The sequence below is a fragment of the Schistocerca piceifrons genome, chromosome 2 (assembly GCF_021461385.2).
Source record: "Schistocerca piceifrons isolate TAMUIC-IGC-003096 chromosome 2, iqSchPice1.1, whole genome shotgun sequence".
In the NCBI taxonomy this organism is placed as follows: domain Eukaryota; kingdom Metazoa; phylum Arthropoda; class Insecta; order Orthoptera; family Acrididae; genus Schistocerca; species Schistocerca piceifrons.
Window position 1 is genome coordinate 766,912,235 of NC_060139.1, and position 18,767 is coordinate 766,931,001.

General features: G+C 38.6%; 1 protein-coding gene across 3 annotated transcripts in view; it reads left to right on the top strand.

Moving 5' to 3' along the window:
• Positions 1-18,767, top strand: part of LOC124777985 (ATP-binding cassette sub-family A member 7-like) — a 594,849-nt gene that overhangs the window by 240,467 nt on the left and 335,615 nt on the right. For all 3 annotated transcript variants that reach the window (XR_007015818.1, XR_007015819.1, XM_047253552.1), the window contains exons 21-22: positions 11,885-12,016; positions 15,858-16,049. Coding sequence is in view for 1 of the 3 variants with exons in the window: in XM_047253552.1 (XP_047109508.1) it covers positions 11,885-12,016; positions 15,858-16,049 (324 nt within the window). In the remaining 2 variants the exon portion in view is untranslated. The remainder of the gene's footprint in view (positions 1-11,884; positions 12,017-15,857; positions 16,050-18,767) is intronic.

The window sequence follows — 18,767 nt, forward strand, 5'->3', positions numbered from 1 at the left end:
CTTGTGAAGATTATTCTTATTTCTAGTATTGATTCCATGAATTGAGCTGTTGGTTTGAAAAAGTGATATATTTTTAATGGCAAATTTCATTAAGGAATTGGGAGCAGTAGTTAGTATCCCTAGTTCCTTAAACAGGCTTCTGCAGGATGTTCTTGAGTTCACACCACATATAACTCTTACTGCACGTTTTTGTGCCCGGAAACTTTAGCTTGGCTTGATGAATTACCCCAAAAAATAATCCCATATGGCATTATGGAATGAAAGTAAGCATAGTATCCCAGCTTTTTCATTTTTATATCCCCTATGTCTGACACAATTGGCATTGCAAATAGAGATTTATTAAGATGCTTCAGCAGTTCTGTGGTGTGCTCCTCCCAGTTGAATTTATTATCAAGCTGTAATCCCAAGAATTTAACACTGTCCACCTCTTCTGTCTGCTTGTCATCGTATTTTAGGCATATACTCGTGGGACGCCCCTTACAAGTTCTGAACTTCATGTAGTGTGTTTTTTCAAAGTTTAGTGACAAAGAATTGGCTAGGAAGCAGTGATTAATGTCCACAAATATTTTAGTAGCTGACCTTTCTAAGACTACACTTGATTTGCTATTTATTGCAATGTTTGTATCATCGGCAAGTAAAACGAACTTGGCTTCTGGTAATGTTACTGATGAAAAGTCATTGATATACACAAGAAAAAGTAAGGGCCCCTAAAATGGAACCTTGTGGGACCCCACATGTAATTAGTTCCCAGTTGGATGGTGCCTGATAGCTTGATAAATGTCTCTTTCCTAATAACGCCCTTTGTTTCCTGCCAGAAATGTAAGATTTGAACCATTTTGCAGCATTTCCTGTTACACAATAATATTCTAATTTACTTAAAAGGATATTGTGATTTACACAGTCAAATGCCTTTGACAGATCACAAAATATACCAGTTGCCTGCAGTTTTTTGTCTAATGAATTAAGCACATTTTCACTGTAAGTGTGGATAGTCTTCTCAATATCAGAACCCTTTAGAAATCGAACTGTAACTTTGGCAGTATGGTATTTGAGATAAGATGTTTATAAAGCCGATTGTACATTACTTTTTCTAAAATTTTTGAGAATGCTCGCAAAAGTGAAATTTGACAGAAATTTGATGCTATTTCTTTATCTCCCTTCTTAAACAGAGGCTTAATTTCAGCAAATTTCAACCATTAAGGAAATATTCCACTCATAAATGACTGGTTACACAGACAGCTTAATATGTTACTTAATTCAGAATCACAGTCTTTAATTTTCTTTGTTGATATTTCATCATACCCACTAGATGTTTTTGATTTTAAAGATTTTATGATGGATATTATTTCTGCTAGGGTAGTGAGGGTCAAATTCATATTATGGAAATTACTTGAAATGTCTGGTTTGAAGTATTCCGTAGCAGCATCTACAGAACATGACAACCCCATCTTGTCAGTAACAGTTATAAAATGTTTGTTAAAAAGTTCTGTAACACTATACACGTCTGTCACCAATGTATCATTTACTGTTAATGCTGTTTGTCCCTCTTCCCATTGACCTCAGGGTTGATGAATACTATGAGCAAGTACAAATTAATGACTAAATGCAATATGAGTTCGATTGTTGCCAATATCTACAATGATCCTGTCGGGGGGGGGGGGGGGGGGGGGGGGACTTGTAAATTTAAATTAAATTGTGCATTTGGGAGGAAGTAAATTTACAATAATTACAATAGTTCTTAACAGATGACATATTTAATTACTCTAAAACCAGAAACTAAAAATATAACTTCCAACAGAAGAGAAAGAACAAGAGATAATTTTCCCCTACTCTATTCTTTTTCAGTGATAGGACATTTCAATATCACTGATCATCCATAAATCTCTACTGCGGTTTCACAGAGTACAATTATTGTTACACACAGGAATTAAGAAAGAAAAGACATACATACTGGAGACTGGCTCTTTACGAACATAAAAAAAAATATATGGTTCCTCCAATAAGTAACACTTTATCGCCCCCTCTAAGGCTTGAAGCTATTCTATTGGATGTATAGACCTCACGCCTTTGACTAAAAACAATCAGGGGACTGGATAAAATTGAATTCTATTAGAAATCAAATTGGTGGCTATAAATCTCAGTAGTAAAAGCATAGGCTATGCTCATTAGCTCATTACATAAGCACATAGTTGTCTTCCTTTTAACAGTGACACAAGTACACATAGGAAAAGAAAAATAGTATGTCCACAAGATTACACGTAGTTAAGTAGAGTATCAAGTATTTTTTTTATTTTTTCCCCTTAAGAAATGTCAAATTGTGAAACTGCAGCAAGCAATGATTGAGGATAAGGCGGCTTCTTTTTTGTTAGATTCTCTCAACAGTGCTTTAAAACAGCTATTTACTGAACTGTGTTATGCATCAAAGTAAGTAATTATCAAGGACAAAGTATTTTTCGTTAGCTTTAGTTGTTTCTCCAAGTATGGGGTTATTAATTTAGCTTATAGTTCCTTGTATTATGATTAAATAGCTTTGAGAAATTTCTCACTTATGTTAATATGAAATTTAACTATTGATTATATACAGTGTGAAGCAGTCTTGATGTCTTTAAATGAGTAGGGAATGGCAGTTAAATTGAGAAATACACTTGAATCTCGCTCATAAGGCCCTCAGTAGTCCGGCCTCTCTGTAATCCAGCACACATCCAAAAACACGTGCACAATGAATTATCTTGTGCAGCAATGCTTAGTTAAACAACACTTGATATACTGTATTTGATATTGTAGCTTTATTTACAGCTCAAAATCATGTCTTCTAAAAGGGAACACACAACGCTAGACCTCAAGCAGAAACTCAAAATTTTAGATAAGTTAAATCGTGGTCCTTTGCAAAAAGCCATTACTGTTGACTTCGATGTTGGACGAGCAATTATTTATGACAGCAAAAAGAAAGAAGGTGTTATTCACCAGTATTCAAGACAAATGGATAGTTAATTGGGAAAATGGAAGGTTATGCGAAAGAGTGAGGATGAAGAACTGGACGTAGCTATTTATAGATGGTTCATACAACAACGCTGTAAAGGAATTCCAGTTAGTGGCCCGGTGATAAAGGAAGGTGATAAAGGAAAAAGCAGCTGCATTTAACAAACTACTTGGCAGTAGTAACTTGCTTGCAGCAAGTGAAGGCTGGTTATCAAACTGGAAAAAAACGACATGGCATTCAGCAGCTGACAGTCACCGGAGAAAGTTGCTCAGCTAACATTAAGGATGCTGATGAGTTTGTAAGCAAGATACGGAAGATAATAAAGGAAGAAGATTTAACTGCTGATGTCTCATATAATGCTGATAAAACAGGACTCTTTTACAAGATGCTTCCTTCAAAAACATTGGCTGCCATGAACGAGAAGGAAACTCATGGTTACAAGCAACAGAAACAGCACATAACATTAATGGCATATTGTACTGCAAATGGGAATCATAAACTACCGCTTATGACAATTTAAAATCCCAACATCCACTGACATGAATACTCTACCAGTGCAGTACTGCACTCAGAAGAAAGCGGGGATGGACAGACAAATATTCTCTTGGTGGTTCCATGAAACATTTGTACAGCAGTGAGAAAAGAGCTAAAAAATAAAAAGCTTCCTTGTAATTGACAATGCTCCCAGTCATCCTTCTGATGTTTCTCTAAAGTCCAGTGGTATGCAAGCATTCTTTCTCCCACCCGATGTGACAGCCCTGATTCAGCCAATGGACCAGGGAATTTTGGAAACAATTAAACGTCATTATTGACATTCAATTCTCGTCTCCTTGCTTAACAAAACTGAAAACAACTCTATCGTGACTATGATGAAGGCGTGGAAAGCAATTAACATACGTAATGTTGTTTCCCAAGCAGCTAAAGCACTGAATAAAGTGGAGAGCACTACCATAATGAAGAGCTGGAGAAAATTGTAGTCATCCATTGATGCCAAACTGGACCCAGTAGTGAGTGATAGTGATGAGCCAGTCAATTCGGAATTATCAATTACTTTGTACACTGACGTGTTCCACAACCTTCCAGGAGGAGAAGAAATTGATGATGAAGATGTTACTAAGTGGCTAAATGAGGAAAACTGTGATATGGACCGAACTTTAACAGATGAAGAAATAATGAAAAGTGTGCAAGAAAGTAATGATGAAAGCGATGGAGAAGAGGACACAGGAGGAGAGAGCATGAAGATTTCTCACACTGCTGGTGCTGAAGCTGCCAAGGTCTTCCTGGAGTACATTATGCAACAACCAGATACATGCAGTACTGATGTAATGCTTGTAAAGCGGTTGTATAATAAAGCATGCCACTGTCGCATATCATCATTGCGACAGTTAAAAATTAGGGACATGTTTCATAGTGAGTGATACGACTGTATAAATTATGTACAGTATACACTCGAGGACTAAGTTTTCTTTGAAAATTAATGTATTTTTGCGTTTAATAAAGTACAGCCTCTATTTCTTTTAAATTGTATCCTTCAGTTTAATAAAGTGCAGTAGACTATATTGTCTATGTTTTCAAAATAATAATAATAATAATGATAATAATAAACAAAATAAATGAATAAAATAAATTTCAGACACTCAAAAATCTGGCACTTCTTCTAATCCTGCACCCATATGTGCCAGGAATGGCCAGATTAGTGAGAGGCTAGTGTATTTGACTGAATGTAACACAAAGTAGACTTGATGTCTTGTGATGTCCAAGTGGTACTAGATGAGCTGAGACAATTTTTACTGAACACAAAGCAAAGTAGACTCGATGACTTCAGATGGACAGGTGACAAGTATATGAATTTAGAAAATTTTTACTGAATACAAAGCAGACTTGATGACTTAAGGTGGTCATGCAACTGCAGATCAGTTCAAAAAAATTTTACTGAATATAGAGCAAAGTAAACTCATTCTCTTCATGTACTCTTTGTCATCAGGATCAGTGTGGGAAAGGAGGCTGGTCCTCTGGTGTTGATGTCAGATAGGCACCATCAAGTGATCAATTCATTTGCAGCAGCCTCTGTAGACAGCTGGTGATCATGTACAGACAGCTGGACTGGCGGGATGCTGCCAGCGTTCCTCACCAGCATGCAGTAGTCATTATGAAACAAAGTCAGAAGGCAGTATCAATGTGATGTAGAGGCTGGAAAGTGCAAAGCTGCCATTATTTAAATCCCCTGATCAAATTGCCTATTGTTGTGAATCAAAGCTTCCAGTTACTTCATGTGATCATGATCCGCATCTACAGGGCTAGTGTTATTCACTGGTTTTATGTTGGCACTAGTATTTATATTTACTGGCTTTGCAAACTAATTCTACTAGAGATATTCTGATTTATTCCTGGACCTACTGGAGTTCATGGTTAGTGTTCTTTTATTTACTCTGAATACTTCACCATGTGTACCGCGAGAGTGTCCTTCTATGGCAGGTAGATGTAACCTATGCACAGTGGGAAGTTAAAACTTGTCTGCACACTCAACACAACACAGCTACAACTAGATCCGTAGCAGAGCGCAATATTATCAGCTGCTACTTTACACAGAGGACTCTTGATGGGAATACTACACAGAGCTGTGGCACATCTGCTTTTCAAAAGTGTCTGTGTTACTAGTGTTGTACATATTCTCAGGAATTTGTGTTTTCAACAAAGTCATGCCTCATCTCCACCGTACTTACTGCTTAGCAGTACCTCTTCACTGTGCACATTTATATAAAGTACAGGGTTCATGCATTTATGCACCCATTGTATTCATCACTAAAACTAGCATTTCTTTCATTCCAGTCCACTGATAATGATAATCTCTATGTACAAAGTACTTTCATGTTATTCGTGTTTTTCTTTCATGAAGTATAATGATATGGTTCACATAGATTTTTAAGTATGGATACAATTACTTATTGACTGTGTTTCCAACTGTGGAACATACTGGTCAGACATTTAAATCTTGGCCCGTACTCTAAACAAAAGAAATAAAATCATGGAAAGGATCATGATACCAGGCTTTCTAGACCCAAACGTTATGTGGTTTGCATAAAAGCAAATCACAAAAAACATGAGACACACAAATGGTCAAAGCATAAAAGAAATTCCCTAATTTCTTCATAAGCTCAAACTTTTACAAAAGCAACCCCTGGCTCAGTTTGCCTTTTGATATCATGCAACTTTAGTGCAAAGAAAATAATGGAAACAACATTACAGGGAGAAGACAAGTCATTACCGAAATCATTAGCAGATTAGTAAAAACACAATATAATGGTTTACCATCTAAGCAATCATTTCCTCTGGCTTGCTACATAAGCTATGGAATGTCAGTGTGCGTAATTTATCGCATGGTCATTTCAGTGTACACACAATAGTTTGCTACGGGCAGAAGATTTTCAATTCTAGCTGATGTTTAGTACTAGGTCTGTGTATAATGAATATTTTTTATTTTTTTATTTTCTCCCAAGTTAAGGCATTTGCTAATCATATATTATTGCTGCTAAGTAATAAAATAAACCTAAATTCTAAATAAATGTTTACAAAATAGAGAAACATTCAAAAACAGCACTAGATGATCTACTAGCTATGTGTATTTCTCATTAGGACATGGCTTAGATTCTGCTACTGTAGTTATGATCGTTCAACCTAACAGAGTAATGAGCAATCTTCATTTTAGCATACAGCGTTTTGGAATTAAATGATGGTTTCATCTTGCAGTAAATTCAAGTGACACATTTGTCTATATGTTACATTTCCGTGGAGTTCATGAGCTTTCACATAGGGAAGTGCCCATCATGGATCATACATACAATCCTGCAATAAAACCTACAAGACATCATCCTAGGTGTTTCCTTCGTCACTGCATCCCTTTTTGCCCACGGAATGGAATAGGTTTTGTGTGAAAAAAAGGTATCATGGGGAGTGACATTCATGTGATGTGCATAAACTCTTATCACTCCAGATTTACTGGAGAAAACATGAATAAATGACAGCAATAACTCCACCATTCAGTCTTTTGATGCTCGCTAAGGCACCCAGATTCTTGCACCTTGGTGTAAATCTTACTGATTATATCAGCCAAATCCCTTTTTACTTTTGTTGATACAGGCTCGTCACATGTGTGGTCAACAAGGTCACTTTCTGCCCACCTGCTAGTTTTAACTTAAGATTCTGGCAGAATCTTCCCTGAGACGGTCTAGTACAAATTAAATTTAACACTTTCCTTTTCCCTGAATTTTGTAGGGAAGTTTTACTTTGGAGGTAGGCTCTTGCATCCTTTATTACAAGAATTTCATTCCCAGTAAGCATGGAATAGAGAACTCTTTCACAATGAAAAACCTGCACTCAGTGGCTCCATTCTCAAATTTTAACTCCACCTGAGCCTACTCTTGTGCCCTCTGTTTATGGGCACCTATAGCCTCTGTCACAATACAGTGGTGCACTGGCAATGTCAGAAACCTAGAAGTTTCGTAGAGATAATTGGTGAAAGAACTTGGTGTCCAAACTGTTCTGTAAATATATGATTATCATGTACCTCATCATTTATATCCTTTCCATCCTTATAACGTAACACATGCATTGCTGCATTACAACATGTGCCTCCATACCATTCCGCAGTCGATGCCTGGGAGCATGGTAAGACTGCCTCTAGGGTGAAACTTCCTGGCAGATTAAAACTGTGTGCCTGACCGAGACTCGAACTCGGGACCTTTGACTTTTGCGGGCAAGTGCTCCACCATTTGAGCTACCGAAGCACGACTCACGCTCGGTCCTCACAGCCTTACTTCTGCCAGTATCTCGTCTCCTACCTTCCAAACTTTACAGAAGCTCTCCTGCGAACCTTTTTAATCTGCCAGGAAGTTTCATATCAGCGCACACTCCGCTGCAGAGTGCAAATCTCATTCTGGAAACATCCCTCAGGCTGTGGCTAAGCCATGTCTCCACAGTATCCTTTCTTTCAGGAGTGCTAGTTCTGCAAGGTTCGCAGGAGAGCTTCTGTAAAGTTTGGAATGTAGGAGACAAGATACTGGCAGAAGTAAGGCTGTGAGGGCCGGGCGTGAGTCGTGCTTCGGTAGCTCAGATGGTAGAGCACTTGCCCGCGAAAGGCAAAGGTCCTGAGTTCTAGTCTCGGTCGGGTACACAGTTTTAATCTGCCAGGAAGTTTCATATCAGCGCACACTCTGCTGCAGAGTGAAAATCTCATTCTGCCTCTATTTTGTTGACTGCTTAGAGGTGGGAGGCCATTCTTCAGTGACTTCAACCACTCTTATAGGTTCTGAATGTTGCTGTGGCTAGTCAGGAATTGGTTTAGAATAATTTGCTGACCTATTGCAGCTACCATTAGCATCTTGTACTGGTGGTGGTCCCTGAAAATTTGGTTGCTGCTGGTTCCTGTTTTTGAAGGAGCCCAGTACCTCTGATTTGGCATATTCCTTCACATCTGGTATCCTTGATGGTACTGATGCTGACTATCCTTATTTTGCCTTGAAAACTGTTTCTTGGGCCAGGTGTAGGTGGGACACCATTGCTGCAAGCGATGGGTTTCTGACCATTGTTATTGTAGTTAATGAAATGATGAGTTGCCACCCAAGCATTTCCATTAATATGCTTGGCATCCTGGATTGACAGTGTTGTCATTGTCGACATAGACTTGTTTTTCTGTATCAAATTCCAGTTCCATCTTTTCTGGTTTCCCAAGTTTTGTCATAATTTCAGTCTCCCAGAATATCGTAATAATTAAAAAACAGAATTAATCCCACAGTTTGGGTTGTGTGTCATACTGGTTTGGTGGGTACCTGTGAAGCACTATGTTTAAAAGAACATCCATCTGTCTTCATGCAGATCGATGTATGGCGCACTCCTCAGCCAGGACTGTTGTCCTCCTCTGCAAAAGGCTTTCTGTCCAACCTAGAACTGAACAGGATATTTTCTTGCACTCATGCACCATGGTGCAATACTTTAACATATTTTAACCTATTTTAATCTTAGTTCTGCACCCTTGTGAATTTACATTGTAAAATGCTCCTAAAGATGGGACACATGTCATGAAACTGGGTAGTGATTTCCCTGTTTAGAAATAAATAATTAGTTGTGAATGTTCTGTGAATAGAAATGTGTGACATTCATAATATGCCAAGTATTTTTTACAGTAAATTATGTGAATAATATGTGTTTTTGAAAAGTTTCAAGCTAGTTTTGAGTGCAAAACAATTAATGACAGTAACAAAAAAGTTGCTGTATTCCCTGTTGTCGCTTCTTTGATCAACTTGATGATAAGGGTTGTGTCATCTGTAAAAAGGACTAATTTTTCCTCCTTATTCAAATAAAATAGTAGAGCAAGAGTAGTAACAGGCCATTGCTCGAACTCTACAGACTGCTTCTTGTGATTTCTTCTCATGAAGTGATTTGGTGTCTCTGTTTGTATGACTCAAATACCATTTTGTAACAAGGCAATCTGCTTACTGTTATAGGATTAAACTAGGCATGTGCTGAACCGTGTATTCCATAATAACTTAATTGTTCTAATAGAATATTGTGATTGATACAGTCAAATGTCTTTAGTAAGTCACAGAAGATACCAGCTAGAGATATTTTAATATTTAAAATTTTTGTTATGCGCTGATTGCGTGTATAAACAGGTTCTGTGATAGAGCATGCATTTTGAAATCCAAACTTTGATTCAAAGAGTATCCCATTGCGATAGAGGTTGGTGACAACCTAGGCATATAATACCTTCTGACGCATGTTATGAAATAATGTAAGAAGTGAGACTGGCCAGGTTACTCACATCTGTGAAGTCACTTTATAAAGAGACTAACAGTGGCATACTTTGATATTTACAGTATAAAACTTTTAACTAATAATGTATTACACGTATGTCTGAGCACATAACAACTTATAAAACCATAAATTTATAGTGTGTTATTGAATATTTCTTTAACTCAATACAAACTTTTAGTTTCGAGGGTCATTATGATCTTTCTTATTTCAGATGGAAATGTGTGACAAAGTTTCATTTCACTAAATAATCTCTGTATTGTTAAGTTGACAGTTATTACTTTGGATATGTCTAATTACAACTGAACAAAACAAATTTTTTGTGCCATATGTGTTACACCTGTAATTTTTGAAAGGCATCTTCAGTGGCCTGAAATATATAGAGATTTGTGTTTATACTATTTTGTATTATAAGTTGGTAGGATAGGGTGCCATGAATCTGCCAATAATTGATCTGAATGTGTTTGAAGTTGTCTTCAAAGGAACTATGAACTTAAAAACCACCAAAAAAATTAAATGCAAACATAACACAATTTAATTTTAATTTGTGTAACCATTTATTTAATTGATGATATAAATAAAATAGAACCTCAACTCCTTTGGTTCCATCAGATTGACCTGGTCCTACTCCAAATCCCATGCCATTTTCCTTGACGTTGACCTCCATCTGTCCAATGGCCAGCTTCACACATCCGTCCACATCAAACCCACCAACAAGCAACAGTACCTCCATTATGACAGCTGCCACCCATTCCATATCAAACGGTCCCTTCCCTACAGCCTAGGCCTTCATGGCAAACAAATCTGCTCCAGTCCTGAATCCCTGAACCATTATACCAACAACCTGAAAACAGCTTTCACATCCCACTGCTACCCTCCCGACCTGGTACAGAAGCAAATAACCAGAGCCACTTCCTCATCCCCTCAAAACCAGAACCTCTCACAGAAGAACCCCAAAAGTGCCCCACTTGTGACAGGATACTTCCCGGGACTGGATCAGACTCTGAATGTGGCTCTCCAGCAGGGATACGACTTCCTCAAATCCTGCCCCGAAATGAGATCCATCCTTCATGAAATCCTCCCCACTCCACCAAGAGTGTCTTTCCGCCTTCCACCTAACCTTCGTAACCTCTTGGTTCATCCCTATGAAATCCCCAAATCACCTTCCCTACCCTCTGGCTCCTACCCTTGTTACCGCCCCCGGTGTAAAACCTGTCCCATGCACCCTCCCACCACCACCTACTCCAGTCCTGTAACCCGGAAGGTGTACATGATCAAAGGCAGAGCCACGTGTGAAAGCACCCACGTGATTTACCAACTGACCTGCCTACACTGTGATGCTTTCTATGTGGGAATGACCAGCAACAAACTGTCCATTCGCATGAATGGACACAGGCAGACAGTGTTTGTTGGTAATGAGGATCACCCTGTGGCTAAACATGCCTTGGTGCACGGCCAGCACATCTTGGCATAGTGTTACACCGTCCGGGTTATCTGGATACTTCCCACTAACACCAACCTATCCAAACTCCGGAGATGGGAACTTGCCCTTCAATATATCCTCTCTTCCCGTTATCCACCAGGCCTCAATCTCCGCTAATTTCAAGTTGCCGCCACTCATACCTCACTTGTCATTCAACAACATCTTTGCCTCTGCACTTCCACCTTGACCGACATCTCTGCCCAAACTCTTTGCCTTTAATATGTCTGCTTGTGTCTGTGTATGTGTGGATGGATATGTGTGTGTGTGTGTGTGTGTGTGTGTGTGTGTGTGTGTGTGTGTGTGCGAGTGTATACTTGTCCTTTTTTCCCCCTAAGGTAAGTCTTTCCGTTCCCGGGATTGGAATGACTCCTTACCCTCGCCCTTAAAACCTACATCCTTTCATCTTTCCCTCTCCTTCCCTCTTTCCTGACGAAGCAACCGTTGGTTGCGAAAGCTTGAAATTTTGTGTGTTTTTTTTCATTGTGCCTATCTACCAGCACTTTCCCTTTTGGTAAGTCATGGAATCTTTGTTTTTAATACATTTATTTAATTGTAGTGAAATCAGCCTTAGTACTTTTTCGAATTTTCTGTTATCACTGTTTTCTTGGTTTCAGATCTATTCTCACAGGCCTATTTCCTCCAACTTCTGGAACTGCAACTATATATGGTTTAGACATTAATCATGAAATGGACAGTATCCGCAAAAGTTTGGGAGTTTGTCCACAGCATAATGTTCTTTTTGATAAGTAAGTTTTAATTATTTTCTTGTATAATCAAACAATGAAAAATCCAGGATGAAATAAAGATATGAATAGTAGGATAGATTTCCACTCATAATTCGAAACTTTTCACCAGTTGTGATTCATTGGTGATGCCATCATAATCTGGATCAAGGCTGAAAATATTGTATTTACATTCCTCCAGAAGCCCAACACCTTCAGTACATCAAACTAGACAGCTGCCATCCATTCTGCGTACGCCCTAGGCACCTGTGGTTGTTGCATCTGCTGTGGCGAGTAGTCCTTCTTCAAATCTGCCAAGGGTCTTGATGAGGTCTTCACAGGTCAAAATTACCATCCACACTTTTTCCAGACACAGTTATCCTATGTCTTGTCTCCTCCGTAACCTATCATACCCACTGACTGGCCACAACCACAAAGGAGAGCACCCCTCATGACTCAGTACCATTCAGACCGGAGTGACTGAATCACATTCTCTGCCCTGGTTTAGATTATTTCTTGTCATGACCAGAAATGAGAAATAACCTTTCCACTATTGTCCTCACCTCTCTCACAGTGACATTCCACCACCCATCAAATCTATGCAACATATTTGTCTGTCCCTACTCTGCCTCTGTTCCCAATTTTCTGACAGTCTTTTTTTTAACCCATCATTGATGCGGCCAATTGTAAAAACAGTCAACTTAGCTGCATCCAATGTGTTTTCTGAATGAGTATGACCACTAACAAGTGGTCTGCTTGCATGAGTGGCCATTGCCAAACTGTGGCCAAAAGACATCTGGATCCCCAGTTTCTGAGCATGGTGTGCAACACAGTGTGCTTGATTTCAGTGACTACTGAAAAGCATTTCAGAATTACACTGGTGAGAACTCTCATTGCAACATATTCTTCATTAGATTAGATTAGATTAATACTAGTTCCATGGATCATGAATACAATATTTCGTAATGATGTGGAACGAGTCAAATTTTCTAATACGTGACATAATTAGGTTAATTTAACAACATACTTAAGTTAATATAACAACTTTATTTTTTGTGTTTTTTGTTTTTCTTTATTTTTTATTTTTTTTTTTTTTTTTTTATTTTTTAAATATTTTTTTCTTTTTTTCTTAATTTATATCTAAAAATTCCTCTATGGAGTAGAAGAAGTTGTCATTCAGAAATTCTTTTAATTTCTTCTTAAATACTTGTTGGTTATCTGTCAGACATTCCCCAAAACCTCTTGGCCTCAACCTTCATGAGTCCCCCTGTCTCAGCTTGCTTCTATCCCGTTCTCTGCTCCTACTCCAGTCTCACAAATGCCTTTTATTTTTTCCTACTAAAGCTGGTAGCTGTCTTAAAAATTTCAGTTTTATTTAAGATTTTTATTGTACCTTCTGTAAGCCGGTTTTATTTAAACAATTTGCTTTTAACATTTCTAAATTCAGACAAAAAAATTTGAAGCTCATTTATTTTAGAGCTTTTGTCATCCGAGTATTATGCTTTTAATCCATTTGCATTACAGTGCATGATATATGTAAGCTCTAGTTATAATTTTAGGTTTACTATTGATTGGTAGTCATTTATGTTGCTTAACATCGCCATTAACATTTATTAGTGTCCCTTATGATATGACAAGTATCAACAAACGTTTTGCTAAGGTGTTCAAATATAAAGTTTTGTAAATTTTGCATGGAAAAATCTGTCATTGTGTCACTATGTATGTAAAGATATTGCTGTTTTAGGCACATATTCACAAGTACAAAATTTGTGTATTAGAGCAAGAGAAAAGATCATGACCTGTCACAGAGAGAACGACATTCTTATCAATTAATCTTGTTTTTAGCATTGATACATACTTCACAGTGATGAAAGTTCCAGCTTTATCTATATAAAAGCTTGAATGTAAGATTTCTTACACTAAAGAAGGAAGACTGTGTGGAGTTTAATGGCCTACTGCTAATGAGGTCATTAGAGATTGAGCTGGATATCAGATTGGGAAAGAATGGGGAACAAGATTAGTTTTGTCCTTTACAATTGAATCATGCTGGAAATTGCCTTTAGCAATCTAAATAAACTATGGAAATCTAAATCTAAATCTGAAATGGGGGATTTGAACCCATTATCCTCCTAAATAAGAGCCCAACATATCACTTGCTCAGTGCTTTTCAAAATAAATGTGTTTATGTGCATTTTGTTCAAACGGTTAAAAATATTTGTTTTGGGTTATTTATCGTTAGTTGCAATCCTTACAAGGATGGTGGAAGTTTCATATTGGGGAAGAGTAGAAAACAAAATTAGTTTTGTCCTTTACAATTGAATCATGCTGGAATTTGCCTTTGGCAATATAGATAAACCATGGAAATCTAAATCTGAAATGGGGGATTTGAACTACTAACCTCCTAAATAAGAGCCCCATGTGTTATCACCGCACAATCTTGCTCAGTGCTTTTATGAAATAGATGTGTCATTGTGCATTTTGTTCAAATGGTTAGAAATATTGTTTTGGATTATTTATTATAAGTTGTAATCCTTACACGACTGGTGAAAGTTTATAAGAGGTTCAATCCTTCATTTTCAACACTTAAATAGGGAAGTAGCTGTGTCAGTCTACCAAACTCTGCATTTGACTGACAAGCCAAAACTGCAACCACAGATGAAAACAATAATCGACAATCAGGAGAAGAAAAAGTACAATAAGTGATTCATGGAGAAGAGACTGAGAATGTTTTCCTCAAGATGAATACAACATTTGCTGAGTCCTGGTCAAAAACAAAAGCAAAAAACAATTTCTAAGTGAGACTGATGAGTTAGAACAAGAGTCATCTTCAGTATAAGCAATTCAGGTGCAGGATTGGAAAGAATACATTGGTTGAAACTGTTTCAGGTGAATTCTAGGACTGTTCTGTCAACAAGGCTACAGCTGATATCCTCCGATATTCCTGTCCAACTAAAGTAGTGCTCTGTAACAACAAAAATTAATATAATGTAAATGGACATATAAAAAAATCTACTCACCAAGTGGTGGCAGGGGAACACACACACAAAAGCATTTAATTTTCACAAGCTTTTGGAGCCAGTGGTTCCTTCTGGTGGAGGAGTTGAAGGGAAAAGAAGAGGGATGAAGAAAAAGAATTGGAGAGGTGAGGGAAAGGGTTACAGTTTAGAAAAGTCACTCAGAACTCGGGTCAGGGGAGACTTCCAGACGGGATAATGAAAGACCAGTTTCATTTGACCTCAGTGTCACTAATTCTTTAAACTTTTAACTTCCTTTAATTTCATTACATATCCCTGTAAAACTGGAGTATGTTAAAAATAATTTCGCTACATGTATCATATAAAATGAATAATTAAAACAATATTATCACAACCAATACTGTTTTATTCAAAAATATACTGAGAGCACATGAGATGCCCGTCATGTTGAATTTGCAAGGGGCTTGAGGGTGCTCAAATTGGGTGAATTGTATGGTTATTTGAGCTGTGACAGTGAACTGTATGCTGTTACATACTAAAAAAATCTGCATGTTACTCATTCAACTGGAAAATTTCAAAAATAGAAAATGAACGCATACATTCTAACCTTCTTCAGCCACATACCTATTGCTATCATAAAAATAAGATCTATAATTGTTTCATTGAGCTCAGAGACATATAAGCATATGTTCTTCATATGGCCCATGTATTAATCGAATATAAAAAAACTGTACTATATACTGTGTTAGACACCATCAAATGACAGTTATAATATAGATGTAGAAGTGAAATATTTAATGATAACATCTGTTGAAACAGGAACTCTTAATTGCTGTTAATCTTTAGTTGCCTTTGATTAACTTTATTGCTTTATTTTTCTTTTTGAATAGACTGAGTGTTGAAGATCACTTGTGGTTCTTTGCCCAATTGAAAGAATATCCAAAGTATCAGACTTTGCATGAAATAGGGCAAATGCTTGAAGACTTGAAACTTTCTGATAAGAGGACAGCACTTGCATCTGAATTATCTGGAGGAATGCAGAGAAAGTTGTCAATTGCTGCAGCATTCATTGGTGGCTCCAGGTAAGAACTTATCTGTATATATAAAAGGCAATGTCCTCATTGACTCATCATCACCAAACTAAGGCTAGAAACCTGAAATCTGGTGAGGATGTTGATCTTGTACTCCTCGAATTGTTTAAGAAGGGACTGTTCAAAATTCCACTCGTAAGGGAGTGATATAGGGATGAAAAGCTTTTTGAAAATGTCTTTATTAAGGCAATTTTGAAGCTAGAAGTATGAAAATTGATATTTGCTTTCTCAGTCAAAAATAAAAAATTACATTTATCAACATTTTTTGTAATTCAACCATTTGGGGGAGGGGGGGGGGGAGATAATGGGTGAAATTCTTTTTTTAAAATAAATCATTATTAAAGAATCATTTTTAAAGCTAAATCTGTGAACATTGGTATTTGACTTTATGTTTGGAAATAAAGAACACGTGTTTCAGTGTTTTTGGAAATACAGCCCTCTAGTAGATGAAATAGGAGACGAAAAGTGTTATGAAAGTATTTTTAAAGCTAAATCTATGAAAATTTGAGTTTGGTTTTTCCTTAGAAATAAAAAAAATCTGTGTTTTACTGTTTCTGGGAATTGAGCCCATAAGGGGATGAAATACACTCCTGGAAATTGAAATAAGAACACCGTGAATTCATTGTCCCAGGAAGGGGAAACTTTATTGACACAGTCCTGGGGTCAGATACATCACATGATCACACTGACAGAACCACAGGCACATAGACACAGGCAACAGAGCATGCACAATGTCGGCACTAGTACAGTGTATATCCACCTTTCGCAGCAATGCAGGCTGCTATTCTCCCATGGAGACGATCGTAGAGATGCTGGATGTAGTCCTGTGGAACGGCTTGCCATGCCATTTCCACCTGGCGCCTCAGTTGGACCAGCGTTCGTCCTGGACGTGCAGACCGCGTGAGACGACGCTTCATCCAGTCCCAAACATGCTCAATGGGGGACAGATCCGGAGATCTTGCTGGCCAGGGTAGTTGACTTACACCTTCTAGAGCACGTTGGGTGGCACGGGATACATGCGGACGTGCATTGTCCTGTTGGAACAGCAAGTTCCCTTGCCGGTCTAGGAATGGTAGAACGATGGATTCGATGACGGTTTGGATGTACCGTGCACTATTCAGTGTCCCCTCGACGATCACCAGTGGTGTACGGCCAGTGTAGGAGATCGCTCCCCACACCATGATGCCGGGTGTTGGCCCTGTGTGCCTCGGTCGTATGCAGTCCTGATTGTGGCACTCACCTGCACGGCGCCAAACACGCATACGACCATCATTGGCACCAAGGCAGAAGCGACTCTCATCGCTGTAGACGACACGTCTCCATTCGTCCCTCCATTCACGCCTGTCGCGACACCACTGGAGGCGGGCTGCACGATGTTGGGGCGTGAGCGGAAGACGGCCTAACGGTGTGCGGGACCGTAGCCCAGCTTCATGGAGACGGTTGCGAATGGTCCTCGCCGATACCCCAGGAGCAACAGTGTCCCTAATTTGCTGGGAAGTGGCGGTGCGGTCCCCTACGGCACTGCGTAGGATCCTACGGTCTTGGCGTGCATCCGTGCGTCGCTGCGGTCCGGTCCCAGGTCGACGGGCACGTGCACCTTCCGCCGACCACTGGCGACAACATCGATGTACTGTGGAGACCTCACGCCCCACGTGTTGAGCAATTCGGCGGTACGTCCACCCGGCCTCCCGCATGCCCACTATACGCCCTCGCTCAAAGTCCGTCAACTGCACATACGGTTCACATCCACGCTGTCGCGGCATGCTACCAGTGTTAAAGACTGCGATGGAGCTCCGTATGCCACGGCAAACTGGCTGACACTGACGGCGGCGGTGCACAAATGCTGCGCAGCTAGCGCCATTCGACGGCCAACACCGCGGTTCCTGGTGTGTCCGCTGTGCCGTGCGTGTGATCATTGCTTGTACAGCCCTCTCGCAGTGTCCAGAGCAAGTATGGTGGGTCTGACACACCGGTGTCAATGTGTTCTTTTTTCCATTTCCAGGAGTGTAGATGATGACAATTTTAAAGAAAATATTTTGTTATACTGAACAATTTTTGAAGCTAAATCTATGGAAATAGGTCTTGCCCTTCTACGTTAGATATACATAAATATCTGTTGGGGGATGTAAGTTTCTATGGAAATATCACCTCGAGAACACAAAAGGCATGATTAACAAAAAAGTTGGACTCCAGCTACCAGAACTGCTTTTTGGTCAGAAGTATATTTGGAAAAGACCATGTTTCCATGGCCTTAATTAGAGGGAAAAGTTTAGAAGGTGTTGAAATTTGTGAACAACATAAAAATTTGAGTAAAGAAAAATAAAAAGATAAAATAAAATGACCTGTACAGATTATATAGTCTACATGATCCAAACAGCAGGCATAAAACTAGTCATAATCGTAGGGGAAACACCCCTTAATTCATGCCATAAAATGTTTAATTAAAATTATATTACATACACTATTTGTTCGCCAAATCCATGCTCAGAAGTTACTAAAGAATGTCGTTGGTACATATTTACAAAAGAAGTAGTATGCTAATTCTCCTTCCACAAATTTGATGTGAAATCATTAATTGATTTTGATATTTTGATATCATCAATTGATTTTGATATGTAGATTCTTTTCATTTTCAAGATTTTATGGCAGACATTCCAACATATTTGTATTAGTCAGGTTATTTGAAAATGGTAATTTAAGGTGTTCTAA